The sequence below is a fragment of the Syzygium oleosum genome, unplaced genomic scaffold (genome assembly GCF_021117445.2).
Source record: "Syzygium oleosum isolate NSW1041296 unplaced genomic scaffold, Sole_v2.1 Sole_v2.06, whole genome shotgun sequence".
Classification (NCBI taxonomy): Eukaryota; Viridiplantae; Streptophyta; class Magnoliopsida; order Myrtales; family Myrtaceae; genus Syzygium; species Syzygium oleosum.
In genome coordinates this window covers 12,931,888-12,952,037 of record NW_026607490.1, presented here as the reverse complement: position 1 = coordinate 12,952,037, position 20,150 = coordinate 12,931,888, and the positions used below count along the sequence as shown (strand labels likewise).

Below are 20,150 nucleotides of genomic sequence, written 5' to 3'. Positions count from 1 at the left end.
GAAATGTATCTTCTTGTGAAGGAGAGAGAGAGAGAGAGAGAGAGAGAGAAGATAAATTGACACAGGAGAGAACTATTTGGAGTGTAATTGCGGATCTTCGTTTTTTTTCTTTTTTCTTTTTCCAAATTCGAAAAAAAAATGAAGATGATAATTAAACGGGATAACGACCCGAACAGTCCCGAACTTTAACCTGATGTATAATATGATCTATGAATTTTTAATTTATTCAATGCGGTCTCTGAACTATTGCCTAATATTTAATGTAGCCCTTGAATGCAGTCCTTCCATCAATTAACATTTTCATATGGCTCATGGGCTAAATTGAACATCTATCATCGAACAAGTTAATAGTTCGGAAATCACACTGCATATTGGGTTAAAGTTTCGGGACCACATTGAACAAATTAAAAGTTCACTGATCATATTGCACATGGTTAAGAAACTAAATAATTCTAATTCAAGAACTATAACGAACATTTTTATATAGTTCAGGGACTACATTGAATAGCTTAAAAGTCCGAGGACCACGTCGAATATCGAGCAAAAGTTCAGGGACCCTATCGAATAAATTAAAAGTTCAGGAACCGTGTTGCACATCGGGAAGAATTTAAAGATCGTTCGCGTCATTTACCCTGATCAAACGGCTAATTGAAAAACCGATAGTGAATGTCACGTTGTGATTCACCTAATTTTTTTTTTGCGAATTTTGCCTTCGTTTTTCTGGCTTTCGGCCGAGTGCAGATTTTTGCAAAAAATCTTTTGCTTTTCGGTTCCCCAATCGTCGTACCGACGAAAACGACGAGCCGCTTCGGACAGGCGCCACTTGCTGCGCTGCGTAGGAGGGAGACAGGGACGCAACGGGCCCCACCGTTTGGAGAAAGTCGCTGCCCCCTGCTGCTGTGCTGACCACCAAAATTGCTCAAGCGTTCATTTCTTTCAATTACCACATTCGTTTAAACAAGATGTTTGATTATTTTGCGTAATTTTTTTTTATTTAATCCGTATTTTGGAAAAAAATATTTACCGGCGATATCATAATGTTTCGCTTGTTTGTGGATTGATCGAATCAATGGACGGTGATTTCTCAAATCTCGAGAACACAAACATTAGCTTTCTTATGTTGCTCACATGAATGTCGTTTTGCACGGAAAATGGATTTTCAAAATGTCAAGGGGATTAAATGTTGCATGGTTTTGGTGCTTATATACCAAGTATGATAATATGAAAATTATACGGGGCATTAACGTTTTGTATAGTTTAGTAGGATTTGGGTACGTTCATCCGATTTAAGATTTAATTTTAGCAAAAGGGTAATAATACCACAAGTCTTTGACCTTTTGGTTAATTTTTATTATTGTCCCTCGAAAATTTTGTTTTATTTAATGCGGTACCTAAACTTTTAAAATACTGCTCAATGAGGTTGTTTCTTTGGAAGGAGCATCATGTCGTCCGTTCTTTTATACGTGGATCGACATATAAAAAATGACAGGTAAAAAACTAAGTAACAAAAATTGATTCTTTTATACGTGGATCGACATATTAGAAATGACAGGTAAAACGCTAAGTAACAAAAATTGATGGCTCGATAAAAAAAATGGGATTCTCTCAAAATACAAATCTCAAAAAGCACGTCCTTTTGCTTTTTCTTCTCCTTCCATCCACTCCGTCGATTGTAAACATCACCTTGGGTGTAGCCATTGGAGCTAACTCGTCACGACTCTATAGTAGTGTCTTGCAACCTTAAATAGGATGCTGTGTGACCTCCGATAAATTTTAGTTAATTTATTTTTCTCCGTTATTTCATTTTTTTTAATATCTTCTTATTGACTTTAGAGAAATTTCCCTAAAAATTACGATGAAATTATACTTTCACCCCTTAAATCATATTTATTGCATGTGTCAATCAAAAATATAACGAAAGGTTAATGGGCGTAATATAATGGAACTTTCATGACGCGACGTATAATAATTGAAAGTTTATGGGCAATCATGTACTATTTCTGATGTGTTGAGGATTTTTGTGTAATTTCACCCTGTCCTGATGTTGACTTTTTTTTTGGTTACTTTCAGATAGCTTCCTTGAGAATTCCGTTAGATTTGTCTCTACAACAACAACCAGATGGAAAAAGAACAAGAACAAAAAAGGAGTCTCGTACAAAATTCAAACGAAAGAGGAATTTTCGAGCTTTTATTTCTAGAGGACAAATGCCAAAAAAATAAGAAAATTTTTCCATATCGCAACATCAAGTTCTACGCAAAATCCCTTCGTGAAAAGTTCATTTTTAGTCGGACCTTATGATTCGGCTACTTATCCACAAACTCTAATGACCGAATCGAATCGAATTATACAAAGTAATTAAACGTTCACATTTTCAAAACGTAAGGACAAAAAAAAAGAACAAAAATAAGTTTCCTTGAAAGTGAAGTCGGGGCTTCAAGGACAGCTAAGTTCGTATAGTTCACTCCCAAGCAAAGGAAATAAGTCAAATTAAAAATATACATTTTTTTTTAAATGATGCGATTGCTTTTCCGGCACATCACCGTCTTGTGAATTTGAAGTTAACCAGCATCATCGCTCGCGCCCTTTTTTTTCCACCTAAGCTTCACCAGCTCTAAAGACGATCGAGGTTGTACGGTATTTGCGACGGAATTATGGATGTTATTTCAAAATTAGGAAAATCACCCGATCACAAAAAGTGAGGAAAATTAGTAACAAAAGGCTGGGAAATAATTGATTTACTGAGGAAAACTATAAAAAAAAAGAGGGTTAATACCACAAAAAACCGGTATATTTATGATAAATTTACTCGAAAGTAATTTTACCCATGACAATTTTACCCCAAACCAATTTTTTGATCACAAAAAACCAAAAACTGATACATTTTGACAATTTTATCCTCCGTTAGTTTCCGTTAAGTTAGATTAATAATACGAAAAATCACAAACTGATACATATATGATAAACGGATGATAAAACTCCAAATTGGTATACCCATCAACTGCCACGGGTCATCCCGCTCAACAGTTTGACGGTAAAATTTAACAGAAACTAACGGATGGTAAATTTATCACAGGTGTACCGGTTTGGGGTTTTTTGTGATCAAAAAATTAATTTCGGATAAATTTATCACAGATATATCAATTTGGAGTTTTTCGTGGTATTAATCCAAAAAAAAGATCAAAAGGAACACAAGGGTCGAGAGAGAGAGAGATGTTCACAACTTGTTTCGGGTAGGCACGTCGGGTCATTCCAACCGTAATTTTAATTTAAAGAGCAACATGGAATGGGAAGACGGCACGAATCTTGGGAACCGTTGCATAAATGTGCGTCCCTAAGATAGAGGACTTCGCGAAAAGGCTGACAACGAGAACAAGTGTCTCCGTGCCAACACCAAAAGGTCAAACGTAATCTAATTACGAAACAGGACAAGCCCATGTGGATTTTTCGATTTTGGAGATCCAAATCCTCATCGCCCATTCGAGAAAAAATAATTTTTTTTTCGGTTATCGTAATCATTTAATAATTCATTAATTAATAGTGAATTTGTGGTCGTGGCTGCCAGTTTTTGGTGAACAAGGTCAAATCATTTCGTGTATCCCTAAATTAAATATAGCATTAATATCACGAAAAATTTCAAACTGGTATATTCGTGACAAATTTACCTCGAACTAATTTTTTGATCATGAAAATCTCAAACCGATACACTTATGATAAATTTACCCCAAATTAATTTTTTGACCGTTAAAAATCCTAAACTGGTATATTTGCGATAAAATTACCCTCCGTTAAATTGAATTAATATCACGAAAAATTACAAACCGGTACACATGTGATAAATGGAGGGTAAAACCCCAAACTGGTACATCCGTCAACTGTCATATGTCATCCAACTCATAAATTTGACGGTAAAATTTAACGGAAACTAACGGAGCGTAAATTTGTCACAAATATACTAGTTTGGAATTTTTGGTAGCCAAAAAATTAATTTATGATAAATTTATCATAAATCTGCCAGTTCGATATTTTTTGTGATATTAACCTTTTAATAATTCATTAATTAATAGTGAATTTGTGGTTGTGGCTGCCAGTTTTTGGTGAACAAGGTCAAATCATTTCGTGTACCGCTAAATTAAAATATAATGCAAGGGTCACATTTCCAATGCCCATGATGGCATATCCCGAAAAAGATTGGAAGGGAAATTATTATAATTGGCTATATTAGCTATCTCGTGATATAAAAAAAAAATCATAAATAAATAAATGATTTTTTTTTTCGTGAAATTGGATTATTTTTTTGGATCCTGGTGTTGAATGCAAGAGATTACAGGGTGGAAAGGCCCGAATCCGACTGACATCCTTAATCATGCATCAACACGTGATTCGAGTAGGCTTTGCGGGGGCCAAACAAGGCAGTTCAATTATCCAGAGCTATACTTTATTATATAGTTCATACAATGTATATTTTTACTATAAAGTCAGTGCATAGCACAATAATGGGTATTTGCACGCGACTCGTGATTGAATTGTTAAATGTGCTAGCACCAAAGTGAGGAGGGAGACATCCCCCATAACGTAGAATTCCAACCCTTGATCTGATCTGAGCTTCGATATCAGGCTATTTTGGAAACTCGAGAATTAACGTTCTTACTGAAAGAAAAATACCATAAATAATTCAATTGGATACTACCCTGCTTGGTAATGAGAATCCTCGTCACGATTCTTAATTCAAGCAACGTAGACATTGATGTCGTTCCGTGTTTCCAATGAGTTTCGATGAAAAAATGATTTGGTTGGTGAGTTGGTCAAGTTTTGCATTTCCCCATGTTTAAGTCTCCAAATCTATCTTGGCGTGCATTTCTTTTCTTTATCAATTGGTATTATAGTTAAAACAAAAAAAAAAAAACCCTGCTATTCTAACGATGAACAGATAACATTTTAGCTCTGACATCAATTAATGAAGAAGTTCGACACAACGTCGTTGTTTTTACAATAGCCTTTTCATTAACAGTTTGAATCGTTTATTAGTTTAATCTCGATAACAAGTGAGTGACGTAAACCAACTTCAAGAAGCGGTCCGCACCCGGCATAAGGATTTGGTTCTTTAACTAAGATATAAAATAGACCAATTTTCAAATAGAAACGAGCCGGAACTAAACGCCCTAGAACCGACTGGTTCGGTTCCTTAGAAACAGATAGTCACGGAGTCGATTTCCATTGGGAAACCGACCCGGTTCGAAATCGATCTCCCTTAATTTCAAGAGAACGCATGACCCAAAAAAAACAATTTCAATGAACCGCCCCCCATTTCAACAAAAGCAAAAGCGAAGGCCAGCAGAGATGACACATCATCTGCCGTGTTCGGCCACCGCGCGGGGCCCGCGAGATAGGGAGGAAGGATAAGAATGACGATGATGATGATGATGGGTGGTGGTGATTGGTTAGGGGGGAGGGTGGGTCCCAGCACGCGTGGGGCCCGGGTTGGGCAAAGTCTTTTTATTATGAAAAAAACGTAGCCTCCCCTTGACCTAACCATACCTTGCGGTACACTTCTGTTGAAATAGAGCCTCGCTTGAACTCAAAGCATGTGAGGCTGGTAGAGAGATTGTCTTTTGAGTAATGAGGTCCAACTAATTGAGATTGCCAACTTGAAATTGGCCATTGGTCCCTAGTGTTTAAGATTTCGCATTTTCGGCCTCGAGAGGCATCGTCCGGTTAGTCTCGGCCGTCCGATTAGGGCTGCGAATGGAGGAGTCGGAACGACCGAGTATAAGAAAGTCGTGTGACGATAGATGCTTGTTTGCTCTGTTTCTGTTGGGATGACTCGACATTTGCTCATCAGACTAAAGACATTATCGATTCGTTGTAATGGCTGTAGTGCTACAGGAAAAGATGATTAGGTCTCATGCGGGAAAAGTGTCAAAAAAGTCCTAAACCTTTTGCATTTGTGTCAATTTAGTCTTAAACCTTTTTTTTGTGCCAATTCAGTCCTAAACCTTTTGCATTGGTGTCAATTCAGTTCTAAACCTCCTTTTGGTGCTAATTCAGTTCTAAACCTTTTGCATTGAACACATGAATAGCTATTAGCCGGAAAAACTGAATTGGCACCACTGTAAAAGGTTTAAGACTGAATTGGCACAAAAAAAAGGTTTATGACTAAATTGGCACTAATGCAAAAAGTTTAGGACTGAATTGGCACTAATGCAAAATGTTTAGGACTAAATTGGCACAAATGCAAAAGGTTGAGGACTGAATTGGCACAAAAAAAAGGTTCAGGACTAAATTAGCACCAATGCAAAAGGTTTAGGACTAAATTGGCATAAATGCAAAAGGTTGAGGACTTTTTTGACACTTTTCTCGGTCTCATGCAATACGAGCTCATTTGGTGCTTGGTGTATAGGCGCTAATATACGTTTCTATTATAAAGTCAAAGTGTGATTATTGATCGTCTAAGGAAAATATCTTGCATCGCTAATTTGGAAAGGAAAAGAAAAACAAATTCTCGTTTTATTCGGCTCGGTCAATGCCCCCAACTCCTATCTACAATTCCAATAGTTGATTAGCAATTGATGACCAAACTTATGTGGTGGCAAGCAATTCTTCGGTCCGATAACTCGAAGCCGACATGTCGATGGTTAACAAGACACCCGTGGGAAAACAATCAATCCGGAAAAAGGCCAAAATTCGAGAGAAACTCGTTCTTCCCACGTTTACATCATCCCTACCGACCATTCTACACGACGATCTCCGGTTCCAATCATCGTTTCGGGAACTTATCCTAGCACGCCACGAGGCCCTAAATCGGGACCGACTCAGACCCGCTACCCCCGGTTCGGAGCAAGAATAAAACTCCGACCATCACAGGACCACACGCGACTTAAATGTGTGCGCATCACCTAAAAACCCGTAGTAATGTCCCTTTCTTTGCCCATAGATTCTCCATGGACACCCTTGCAAAAGCCGGGCAATTAATGCCCTGAATCTCCATGGGGTCCAACTTCTTTATAAGGTTATTCAATTTGGGAACTACTGGGGAGTCTCCTCTTCTGGACCACCTTCGAAGCTCTACGAAATAGGCGTTTTGGTAAAGTTCCACGCATCATCATATGATTAATTTGATTATGACTCTCCATTTGCGGTTGGAATGGAGGGTGGTTGGCCGAGTTATTCCTTCATTACTAGGCTTGGGAGAGACATTGATGATTAGAATGGTCGATTGGCCCGAACACGGCGAAGAGCAAGATCGAGCCCGTTGTATCCGGTGTTCCGGTCGGGTAGATCTTTGGAAATGCGCGTGATTGAACTCGCTTCTTGAATCGTTTCATGACGATTTAGCGTGTTTGTTCGATGGATAATTTATCGAGAATCAATTTACTAAAAATGGAACATATAAGAGATTACTCTGAATGTTGTGCTTTTGTTTTCATCGTGCATCTTCAAAGATCTGTCTCTTTGCAATAAGAGAGGAGAAAGACTGGGATTGGACCCGGATGGGCAAGGTCCCAAATTGGACCCAAATGGGAGCGGACGAGAGCAGCTATCGCTTGGCCGCCCTCGAGTGGACTCTCGATTGCTTCTCCGGCGCCTCGCGAGCCGAGGCAGCCCTACCGCGTCATCATGGTCCTCACCGAGGCCCTCACCTTCCTCGGTCCTTGAGATCTCCGGCCTCGGTGCGATCGCCGTCCTTCCATGTTTCGCCACGCGTGCATTACCGCATCGATAAAATTCCGGGGGATAATCTGCCCGTTTTTCTAAAAAGGAAATAATTTCACGCATTGCTTTTGCAAGGTGATTTTCAGATTAACTCTGGATTTGAGTCGCTACACAAGTAAACACAATGTGATTACTAACATTCCATGACTAAATGGTGAGTTTTCTTTATACTTCCTATTCTACTTAGGAAGTGATTGAACGGATCAATATTCTCGTCGGAAAAAGCATCGAAAATGTCTGAAACTTATTGCATCGGTACTGATTTAGTTCTAAACTTCTCGATTGGTTCACCTTTTCTCTTGGTACCAATTGAGTCTATTCGGCCAATTGGGGCAAGAAATTACTGATATGGACGCCAGCCGTCCTATATGGCTACGTGGCACAGCTGACACTGATATTGACATTTTTTTTTCGTATAATTTTTAGATAATTTTTTTGAATCTTTTTCTTCCATGGCCCAAAAGTCGAAACTCTCTCTCTTTCGCAAGCTTAAAAACCTCAAACACATTCCCTACTCTTCAAAGCAAAAACCAAGACTTGACATGGAGATTTCTACAGTTGCTGCAGAAACTTTGGCCTCCCCAGATGCTGTTTTCAAAAGTTTAAACGAAACCGAAGATGCCAAAATCGAGTACGGGGCAGTTCGTGCAGAAAGTGATCACAAGGAAGAAGGTGATGGGAAGTTGACGTCTGAAGAAAACTCTATATGTTGGTTTTTTTTTCTTTTTTCGTCGAATGTTTCGATTTCGGTGTGCTGTGATTTCAATTTCTACAGTGCGATGTGCGAGCTATTGGTTTTGTTTTGAGAGGGAGGGAGGGGAACGGAAGATGAGAGAGAGGCTTGCGTTGGAAACTTTGCATGCCGTAAGGCTTCGTCATACAATAGGGAGCTTCACAATTCAGATCATAGAACTATCGAATTGAAAGGCTTATGAATGAATGAGTAAATATCTCGGATCTTTAGAGTAGGGTTCTGTGTACCAAAAAAGGACTTATATTGCATTTTAGATGGAAGACACATCTTGATAGAAGCTCTCCTCAGTGTTCACCGAATTATATGATTAGCTTGATGGGAACAACAGAAGCAGTTGTTGCATATTTGAGCTAGTTCATCATTGGGTAAAGATAATGATGTTGTTGAAATAGAGAGGACTCACTTTGCTCGAATGTCTTAAAGCAAAGCAGAGCCCTCTTTCTCACTGTAGGTAAGCTAAGCTTGGGCATTGGAACCTTTCTCCTAGCCACAGAATGGCTGGACAGTTTTTAATGCAAGAACTCCCGCAACTCTTAGTTGAAGACAGGCTCGTTCGGCCTCTCAGCCTGGATGGAAATTGAAACTCCGAAACAGCCCGAAACCTCATTAGGCAGACCTATCCTAAGGTCGACTATGCAGGCATCATTAGGAGCAAATGGAATGCTCCCCAAGCATAGTATTATCGCCTGGATGGCCCTCACCTCCGGGCTTCTTACAGCAGATCGAGTTAGCAGATTTTATCCCAATCCGTTTTGTGGAATGAGCTAGTTTTTCATTTGTATGAAGAGAACGGAGGCTCTCCATTTTCCGGATCTTTTGTACATCTTCCGTGCTCGAATGCCCTGATACCATCTTGAGGAGCTCACTTTGCTCTCTACCATATTTCATGTAGAATCTAGTAGCGAGAATCGTTACACATGCTATTGTTTTATGAGCTATGCAGACCATGAAAGATTGGAATGATTGTTATAAACAATCGCTCATCCCTTAAATCATCCACAGCATGATGTATTTTCTTTACCTCCGCTTGCGAACTGAGGCCATTAAGTATCAACATACCGTCCTCACAGCAGGACAGTGGAATCAAATCATCGACCAATGCACCTTGGCGACCTCAAGCAGATCGCCATGAAGTGGGTTCGAATCTGATCCATGCTGCAGTCAATTAAACAGAGAGAATCTAATTCCAATTCTCTTCCGACCACACACACCTCTTCTGCTGCCAAGAGATGTTCAAGACGAGAAAAGCAAGACCACACGATACAAATTGGGGACGACCGTACAGAATCTACGAGTATAATATCGAGTGGTATGTAAAAGTTAATCAAAGAGGAACTTTCAAAGAAACGACACAGCAAACCACGAGAGTAACATTCGATCAAAACGCCAGGCTTATTGAAGCCGTGAGTCATCCGATACAAAACATCCGAAATAATGTCCTTCAATCAATAGCTAAAACTACAGATAACATAGGTTGACTTGGCAGCATCGCCCACTTTCTTAGCACTTGATTTCCTTCAGGCCGTGACCAAAGTACAAAAATGTCGGGTCGGTGGCACCATCCTTGTAGTAAGCAAATACCAGACTGCCATCATCATGCATGCTCTCGCCAACAAAGCTGCAAGAAGAAAACATGACAATCGCACAATTAAGAACCCGGCAGTAGTGGAGACATTGCAGGACAACTTTGTTGTTCATTCCACTTACAATTGAAGGTCTTTGAGCATAGACAGAAGGAACTTAGTTGCTGCCTCAATGTTCTTCTTGAACTCTTCTTGTTGCTCACCCTCCAGCTTGCCTGTCAACAACTTGATGTACCTCTTCATATAGGTGACGAATTGCTTCTTGTCAAAGGGGGGTTGCTCCTGCTCAAGGTTGTAACAACAATTTATCAAATACCATACTCGTGGAAAAGCTAAACAAGTATGCGGGCAGTGGTAGAGTGATCATAACCTGGAGTCTGAATGTGTCAACAATGTCGACCACCTTGACAACTTGATCATCAACACCTTCATCCTCGCCACCCTCAGCTGAGGGATTGGCACCAATGTCAAAATCAACCGCACCCTTGACAACCCACTGTTCAAACAAACCACAGTCAATTTAAGTGTTCGTGACATCGTGAGAGCAGAGAAAAATCCACCAATTTATGAATTCACATATCACGACAAGTCTCAAACCATAGAGAGCAAATGATTAAACAATCCTCCCAAATAACTCATCCAATCTTAAAAATGAACAAATCTCGACTGACTACCCAAAAGAATCACCGAGACTGAACAGAAACTACCTGAAGACCATACACTACTTTTTCTACTAGCTACTCAATCTAAAATAAAAAGCTACAACCTGAACCATGAAAAAATCACAGCATAACCACAAGTAAATACGATATGTTTAATAAATTAACTTGTCACAATAAACTTAGTGAAATTTCTCAATGTCGGATATGGATGTTGAGATATTATATAAGAGCTATTTAGATATAGTACCTTTCCCTCAACTTCCCACAGTGCTCCATTGTGGATTTCCTTGTAGGGAAACGAATCCGAGAGAAGCTCATCACCTGGAATAAGCATTTATTGCAAACATTCGATCAATAACAAGTAACAGCTATGAAATTCAATGAAACAATCGCTCTACAGTCTTATTCCACCTTCCCAATCTCAAACTACAAAGATGGACACACATATGTACATATTGCATCCCTCTATTCAATATATTCCTCTATAATATCTTCCTCTTCCTTTTTCCCTGTTCTTCTCTTAATTACTTTTCCATCTGACCCCAGAAAAAGGAGTGAAATTGCAACACATGTCGGGTCAGCTGCGACCGCAACTTAAAGAGGCACAGTCTCTCAGGCATGAACCCTCATAGAACTCAAAAAGAAACATAAACTTCAACCTCATGAGATGATCGATCACACCAATTCCAAAGACACAAAACTCAACACGCGATTCCACCGAAAAGTCGGCGACTTTCATGCTCGCATCCACAAACCCATGACTCACCGAATCAATTAACAGCATCAATCAACCGCTGAACCAAAAAAAACATACGGAAATATCAGATATTTCAATCAGATCATCCCCTCATCCCCCCATCCAAAGCCAAGAACCCCAGATCCCAACACGCTACTCGATCGACGACCCACACAACACCCAAAACATCGCCGCAGATCTAGACCCGGATGATCAAAACAAAACCCACCAACTCGAAATCGAAGAAACCCCGCCACCCACCAACGGGTGCCCCCCCGCCGCAAGATCCCAAAGCTACGCGCAAGAATCCATCGAATTGAGCCCGGCGAACTTACCGGTGAGGAGATCCTGGTAGACCAACATGATTGGAGATTCGCGACGGTTCTCTCGGATCGTACCTACGGCGAATTCGGGAGCACGAGGGAGAGGGGGAGGGGGATGGCGAGAGCGAGAGAGGGATTGCGATTGGCGAAGACAGGGAGCATATATAGGCAAGGGTTTCGGACCGAAGAACGTGCTGCGGCTTCGCCCGGAAATTACGATTTTGGGTCCGAGGAGCGCGAATATTCCGAGAAAGTCCCTTTCTCTTCTCTCTCTCCGCAATAATTCGCATGTTCTTTCAACCGACGACGGCTCCGGGGGATGGTCGGTAAGGGGTAAGCAAGATGGACCGCCCAAATTGGGATCGGATCAGATCGATCGATTTAGTTTGATTCTTAAGAATATCGGTCCGGTTCTCGATTTCTAAAAGTAAAACCGGTTTTAGGGCGGTCCGGTTCCCGGTTCTAGGGTGAGAACCGGATTGGACCAGATCGACCGGATGGATAAATATATATTTTTTTAATTTTTTTATATATATAATATTTAATATATATAAAAAATATTTAATATTGGTCCAATTAAAACCAATTGTTCAATTTTTTTACATATTATATATATTTTTCCAAATTTTTCCATGGCCTTATTGGATCAAATCAGAACTACAAAAGAAAGAATGGATTAATCGGTTCTCGGTTCACAAATAATATTTAATATTGATCCCATTGGAACCAGACTGGACCGATGGTCCCAAGACTAGCCGGTCCGGTCTCCGGTCCTAGAAATGTAATTAAGTTCAAAAACTTGCAAAAAAATGCAATCAAGTCCTTGTTGACGTCTGGATTTTTGGCCAATAAATCAAACATGCATTTTTTGTGTAATAAAACATAATAAAACAATAAAGAATAACCAATAAAAAATAAATAAGGTGGCTTCCACTCATTTCTTCTCCGACAAGGTGAGTTCAGTATATTCCATCCCAGTTTATCATGAGTAAGAACAAAAACTCTTAAGATCTTGTTTCTGTTTGCGTGATTTCCGAGTAGACTTCAAGATATTTTGGTGATTCTTGCAACACTAACACGTTTGGCGTTAACGGGAATGTTAGTTTTTCATGTGCTTCGATTATATGAACACATTCATAAATATGCTCACTTCCTGTTTGCCAAAATGTTCGAGTTACCCCAGAATCGTCTAATTCGTTATTATGCGCATGTTTAGCTTTGTCGATTGTCAGATCTGGTCGAACCGTGTTCGAAACCGAAACCATTGATGAAATAAGTTGCCAAATTTGACTAGAGCCATGTTGATTCTCGTGTCCATTTTGTTTGTCAACTAGATCTACTTCGCTCTCTGTGTGATGGAGTAGATCTGTTGGCTCCTTGTTCGTGCTATGGTGCAACGATTACCGGACAACTTTCTTTTGTGAATGAGTAGTTGAAGATTCATTGTATATGCTGTCAAGAATTTCTCTGAATTGTGTACGTTTGCTTCGAAATCGTATTCTGTGCATGAATGATGATGGCGTTCGGAATCGGTCGCCGGAGGGGGACGGTCTAGTTTTGTGGGTTCCCGGCTAGCGGACCACGGTGGCAGTACTACGACTGGAGGTAGATGATGGTGATGTCAGTCTAAGGCTTGGATATGTTGATTGTTGACAAGGTTTTGTTGATGGTGAATCAGTAAAAATGGAGTTCTCAATATAGGAAGAAGACCATGGATTTAGAGTGGTAATGATGGGTCATGGGTTTAGTATTGCAATTAAGGTGAGCTTAGTGCGATTATAGAAAAAATGGGCTTGATGCAGCTACACAATAAAATAGGTTTGACTTGGGTTTTAGAAATTTTGGACTTGATTAGGGAGTTTAAATGGTCAGAATTAGACCTTGGTGGTTTGGGTTTCATTCCATTGAAGGTGCTTGTAATAGAAAGCCCAATTCTTGTCCAAAGTTCAGTCCACATTCGGACCAGGCCCAAGGGCCCAGGTCGTGTACCATTTTATTATTGGATTAATACCACGATAAATGCCGCATATTTTTCAGTATCTACAATTGCAAATAATAAAGGGTTAATACCATGAAAAACCCTAAACCTGGTACACTTGTGACACATTTACCCCAAACTATTTTTTTGACCATAAAACCTCAAACTGGTACACCCGTGACAATTTTACTTCGAACTATTTTTTGACCACCAAAACTCCAAATCGAGACACTGTGACGATTTTACTGAACTTACAAAAACCCAAACCGGTACACTCGTGACAATTTTACTATGAACTTACCACAGAAAATCCCAAATAGATATATGACAATTTTACCCCGAATTAAATTTTTAATATTATTTTTTATTTTTTCGAATTTTTATTAATTTTTCTTTTTTTTTTTTTTTCTTCATCTTCAACCTCTCGGGTCGGTGAGCCGGACCGGCGACCTCGGCCGTAGGCTAAGCCGGCGATGTTGGCCTCGTTGGCCGCCGGGCGAGGGCCGCCTCGCGGCTGTCGGCGAGACACTGCCGGGCGCAGGCAACCTCGCGTAGTCAAGCGAGGGTCGCCCTCGCCTCGACGCCGGCGAGGGCCGCCCTCGCCGATCCGGCGAGGGCGCCCTTGCCTCGACGCAGTGAGGGTCACCTCGCTCCGATGCCTGGCAGGTCCCTCGCCGCGGCTCGGACGAATGCCCTCGCTCGGGTGGGCGAGGGCAACCTCGTCCCGAGCCTGGGCGAGGGGCCCCTCGCCCACGCCTCGGCAAGGTCGAGCTCGCCGGCCGGCCGACGAGGTCGAGCCTTGGCGGCACGGTGAGGCGCCTCGCCGGATCTGGGCGAGGGCAACCCTCGCCCGCGCTGGGCGAGGTCGCCGACGCCGGCGAGGCGCCTCGCCCAAGCCGCAAGGTCGAGCCTCACCGGGCGGGCCAACCTTGCCGGCATCCGCCTGAGCACCGTCCTGCGACCGGCCGTAGGTTGAAGATGAATAAAAAAAAGAAAAAAAAAATTCAAAAATTCAAAAATTCAAAAAAATATTATTAAAAAATTAGTTCGGGTAAAATTGTCACGTGTGTACTCGCTTGGGGTTTTTGTGGTGTAAGTTCGAGGTAAAATTGTCACAGGTGTACCAGTTTGGGGTTTTTTGTGGTCAAAAAAATAATTTGGGATAAATGTGTCATAAGTGTATCAGTTTAGGGTTTTTCATGGTATTAACCCTTTATTATTTGCAATTGTAGATACTGAAAAATATGCGGCATTTATCGTCTTGTAATTAATTGTGTGTGAATGATGACATATGGTGAAGACTTTTGCCATAGCCCATTCGCCACCGAGCAAACTACGAAAAACATTACATTGGTCTCTCTTCAATAATTTTCTATATATTGAGATCGATTTGCAAAAATAATATATTGAAGGGTTAATATCACAAAAAACCCCAAATCGGTATACTTGTGACAAATTTATCCGAAACTCATGAATTCCCGTGTGGTAGAATTATTGTCATGTGTCATCTAGCTCAACCATTTCACGGATAAATTTGACAGAAGTTAATAGATGGTAAATATGTCATGAGTGTATCAATTTTAGATTTTTGATGACCCAAATATTAGTTTGGAGTAAATTTATCGCATGTGTACTGGTTTGGGGTTTTTGGGGACTCAAAAATTAGTTTGAGATAAATATGTCATATGTGTACCAGTTTGGATTTTTTCCTGATATTAACCCTATGTTGAATGATGTACCATATATATATATTCATATTGAATGCGATCCATTTGTAATTTGTCAAGTTAAGCATTCTATACTTTTGTAGACCAGTGTCAAAATATAAACCATTACTCATTTGTTTAAAATTTTCCATGCGATGCCCTTTTCGGGAAAGAAGCCCAAGTATTTTTCGACTAATCATTTGAAAAGCATTGCCTACAACCTTGACTTGAGAAATTGCAAACTAAACCCGATAAATTTTTTTCCGAGGGAAAAAAATAAGTGAAGTGGTAGCACGCAAAATCAAAATAATAGTTTCGATCGGTTTAGAAATATTTACTTTCAAAACTGCGAAGTGCATTGGACTTTTTGCTTAAATTCTGTTCCACCTAAACTACGCGCATATGTGTGATTGGGAAAATTGTCGGTGTTTTTAAACTGCAATGTTTTCTTCCATCCAAATTAAGTATTTACATTAATTGTTAGGGATTACGTTCAACAATGTACAAAGAATCCAATAATGGCAATTTTTCTCTCATGATTGATTTTTTTTTTTGGTCGAATTGTCATGATTGATATAAATGGCTGATAATGTGGAAAGTACCTAAAAACCTCCAAATCAGGTTTCACTCTCTAAAGCCAGAGTAACTTAATTAATGCACCCTAATAATGGAAAATAGCCAGCTATGTTCCTCCACATTCAACCCATGGTATGTTTGGAAAAAGATTTAGTCTCCAAAAATAACCAAATGTCATTTAGAATCATTTTACTAAATCAAGCCAATCATTTAATAAATAAAAAAATGCAAGACTACCATTGCTCCCACAATGAAACACGAGTTTATTTTACCGGTGTGGTTGGCTCTATGATTCTATCCATTCAATCGCCAATGTAATTGGCAAAAACCAAGAAAAAGAAAAAAAATTGCACATCGCGTGAGAAACGAGCCCCGTTAATCTCAAGTCAATTTGAGAAATCGTTAGATGAGTGTAGTATATGAATCAAACTGAATTCAAACCATTGCGATGGATGGGTCTTATCTAATTTGACGGTCCAAATTTGATTTAGCATTTAAGCGATAGCTTCTCAATGAGTAATTTTTCAGTCATTTTTCACTAGTGTCATCATCGGAATTGTGGGCGCAACCCCGGAAATCAGCAACTAAATAGTGAAGAAATCCACGGTCCATATCAGATTTGTTATGTCTCATCCTTTGCATTGAATGCACTTCCACCCATGGCTTCCATGTGCCAACCCGGATTATGCATACCTTGTATGAAATTGCCCGATTCTCTCATTACCATCGTTGTGACCTCCCCTCAATATATATATTATACCCCTCTTCCATTTTCACCTCCATCGCTCTCAATCAAAACCCTAGTAAAGCCTGTGTGTGTTTTGATCTTCTGTGTTTGTGAAGAAGAAGCAGCAGATCCTGAAGAAGATGGCGGCTGCACCATACGCCACTGTGAACCACCAGAATCAGTGCACCGTTTGCTTGTAGAGCTTGGCCGTGTGCACCCTTGGGATTCTCTATTGCCACCATACCTTCTATTTGGATAGGTGTATTGTCTTGCGTAAATCCGCATATGCATCACGTACTTTTTACTTTTTGCTTCTTTTTTCTGTGTGTGTGTTTTCGCTGTGTACTTCTTCAATAGACTGGTATATCTTAAGCCAGTGTGTCAGTAATCCAAAGATCTTTGATTTTAGAAATCCATGTTGTTAGATAAATTGTCAAAAGGAAAAACTGCTGATTTTTGTGAATTTTGCACTGTTTTTCTTACGCATAATATTTCAGGGTTCCCTTTTTTGAAAAAGAAAATCAAAAAGAAAAAAAAATAGAGGAGGTTACATTTCAGCCAAATAAATAAAATGTGTTAATGTGCTCAAAATAAAAAGAGACAAATATTTTTAATGAAGAGTGCATATATTTGTAATAGAATTACTGTTACTTCCTTTATTTTGGGCTTTTATCATAAATTAAAACCGATCACGATTTTGTTGACGGTAAGCATATCGAATCTTCGACAAAAAAAACATATCGAATCTTAAGTTTAATTTTTCAAAAATAAATTTTTGATTTGTAGCAATTAAATAATGACCTACAACGTTGGTGATGGATGGGGATGTGTAGAATTGTCTTATTAAGAAATGCCATAGTTAAGGTAAAATCAGGAAGCCCTACGATTGATGATGGTTTAGAGTGGTGTTTGATGCAGCGGCCATTTGAAACTTCAACTAAATCAGGTACCTTATAAATTGGATCACTTTGACTGTATTAAGCATATCTTTGTGTCTAGTTTTCGATTATTATCATTGTGATTCCTTTGTATAAGCTTTTTATGTTGAAATGTATCGTGCGTTACATTTTGTGTAGTGATTTTTAAAGACCCGATTTTTTTTTGCATCGAATTAATGAATCCCATATCTTTAATTAACTTTCATCTTTTGTATCGGAGAGAGAGAGATCGTGACATTAGCGCTATAAGTGAGGAGCAACACAAATTCAATAGCGTTGTTTCCCGAGCAAGACATATCAAGATTGCCATGACTCAATATTTATAAACTCGAGCTCATATATTTTGAGGACCAATACCAATTGCATGGTTTGAAACTTTGTGGTGAATGGCCAAGTGAGGCAAACCATTTTTACGACTCATGTTTTTGCGATGCCCGTGACTGCATGGCTGGTTAAACTGTTTGACTTACCTTTGGTTTGCATGATTCAAGCTCCGTAACTTACCGACCAAAAAAAAAAAGTTCTGTAAATCAAACCTCGCATTTGCAATGATTGATGAATTTAAGTCGCATGAATAGTATCACCTTACTATAGTTGCGACTCATCGAGCTATAGTCGTGGCAAGTCTAATTAACTAATTATTACCGGTGAGGAGATCCTGATAGACCAACATAAGTGGAGATTTGCGCAACTCTCTCGGATCGCACCTACAACAATTGTGAGAGAGAGAGAGAGAGAGAGAGAGAGAGAGAGAGAGAGAGAGAGAGAGAGATCGGCTATATTCACGATACATGCAAAGAAGCTCTCCCTTGACTGCATGCCATGTGTTGACTCCTCTTCATGAACGACCGTTGCTTTACTTCTTGCGGATGATATCACGCCCCACTCTGCACCACCACGCTGCTTCCAACATCCGGAGTTGTCCCTGCCTCAGCCCTTCACGCCTCAGACGCTGCTCCGACAGCCAGCGAGCGCCCAGAGATACCAGCCAGTGAGCGCGAGCGGTTTCCAGTAATTCCAAACAATTTTCTGCAGATTCTCGGCGAGCCCATCCTCTCCGGCGCTCAGCACAGCAGCCCAGCGGAACTAGTGCTCATCGCCAGCCACCATATATAGCGCCGTTACAATCCCGGCGAGCCACTGTCCCTGACCCGACGCTCACTGCAGTCAGGTTTTCCAGCAAGTCCCTGTAATTCGGCCATTCTCCAGCAGGTCTGGCGTGTCTCAATCAATTTGGACGACTCCCGGAGGTCCTCCTTTGAAATCCACCAACGTCCAGCAACTTCACAAGTGTCCTCGCAGTGAAGCTCCGTGAGTTCAAAGTCATTACCAAGTCCAACGAGTCCTACAGCCGAGTTGGCCAATCTCGTTGGTCGTTGCCTTGTCTGATTCTCCATCGATCGAGAACTCACAGTAACGCTGCGAGCTTGCTCAGTCCTTGCCTCACCGAGAGGCTATCGAACACTCCTTGGCCGAGTCACACCGCAAGCCACCATCCGTCGAGTCCCGCGATCCGCAATCCGGATCCGTCGTCCGTCCGAATTTGGAAACGCTATTCGAGCAATATCGCGGATCAGGTGAGAATTTTCATTATTCAATTTTCATATATTTTGTTGCCTAATTTGTGAAATTGCAATCTTGTTTAAATCTTTGAGTAATATTACCATATCCATGGAAACTCCCAAGTACCCTTAAATTAGGAATTATTTCCCAATTTCGTAACGTGCGATGGTCGATAGTCCGATTTCATGCCCGAAATATGACTCGCGATCGCACGGAAAATTGTCAATCCGATCTCCTGCCCGAGATATGATTCGCGATTGTGTGGAAAATTGACAAATCCGATCCTCATGCCCGAGATATGATTCATCAATCTATCCTTTCTAAATTTAAAGGGATATGGATAATATTTTTTTTGATTGGGTGTCGTGTTCATTGCTATTTCTTTCCGTCTTTTGTTTGAATTGAATTGATTGTCTTTCCATAAAAAAAAAACACAAAAAGATTAGGTAAAATTTGAGTAGATAATATATTGCATGTTTAGGATAAATTTTGATTATTTTCTTAAAATAGATTAGATTCTTTTCTTAGATTTTATTATTACATGTTTAAATTAGGTTAATTATTTATTCCGAATTTAAATTAAAAAAATATAAAAAATACCACATGCATGTCATATTAGAGTAGTTGCATATTAATTAATTCTCGTCATTAGAAATTTCACGTCTAGGTTCATTTGCGTGCCACATTAGAGATAATGCATTTAATTGTTGTTAGAATTAGGACATTTAAATAAATCGTATGTCCAATGTCATACTAGACCTAGAATGCATTACATAAAGTTTAGTTTTTGTTAAATCAGAGAAAACCCTAAAAAAGATTTAAGTGAAATTGTGCGTTAATTAGAAATCATATGAGGATTGTCAATGTGATTTTCTAACTAACATTGCAGATGC

The 20,150-nt window shown here is 39.9% G+C and overlaps 1 protein-coding gene across 1 annotated transcript; it reads right to left on the bottom strand.

Moving 5' to 3' along the window:
• Positions 1–9,740: 9,740 nt before the first annotated feature.
• Positions 9,741–18,459, bottom strand: LOC115682912 (translationally-controlled tumor protein homolog). The gene is made up of 6 exons (XM_030607278.2): positions 18,386–18,459; positions 11,782–11,828; positions 10,958–11,031; positions 10,419–10,544; positions 10,173–10,330; positions 9,741–10,083 (listed from the first exon to the last, which is right to left on the bottom strand). The coding sequence occupies exons 2-6, from the start codon at positions 11,807–11,809 to the stop codon at positions 9,966–9,968; spliced, it is 504 nt and encodes a 167-aa protein (XP_030463138.1). The 5' UTR covers positions 11,810–11,828; positions 18,386–18,459; the 3' UTR covers positions 9,741–9,965.
• Between the last annotated feature and the right edge of the window lie 1,691 nt (positions 18,460–20,150).

Excerpts from the sequence above, each read along its gene's own strand:
- LOC115682912 (XM_030607278.2), bottom strand. The coding sequence starts at position 11,809 with ATGTTGGTCTACCAGGATCTCCTCACCG. Across the intron at positions 11,032-11,781 it reads CTACCAGGATCTCCTCACCG|GTGATGAGCTTCTCTCGGAT; the intron begins GTAAGTTCGCCG and ends TGCTTATTCCAG. Across the intron at positions 10,084-10,172 it reads ATGCTCAAAGACCTTCAATT|CTTTGTTGGCGAGAGCATGC; the intron begins GTAAGTGGAATG and ends TTCTTCTTGCAG.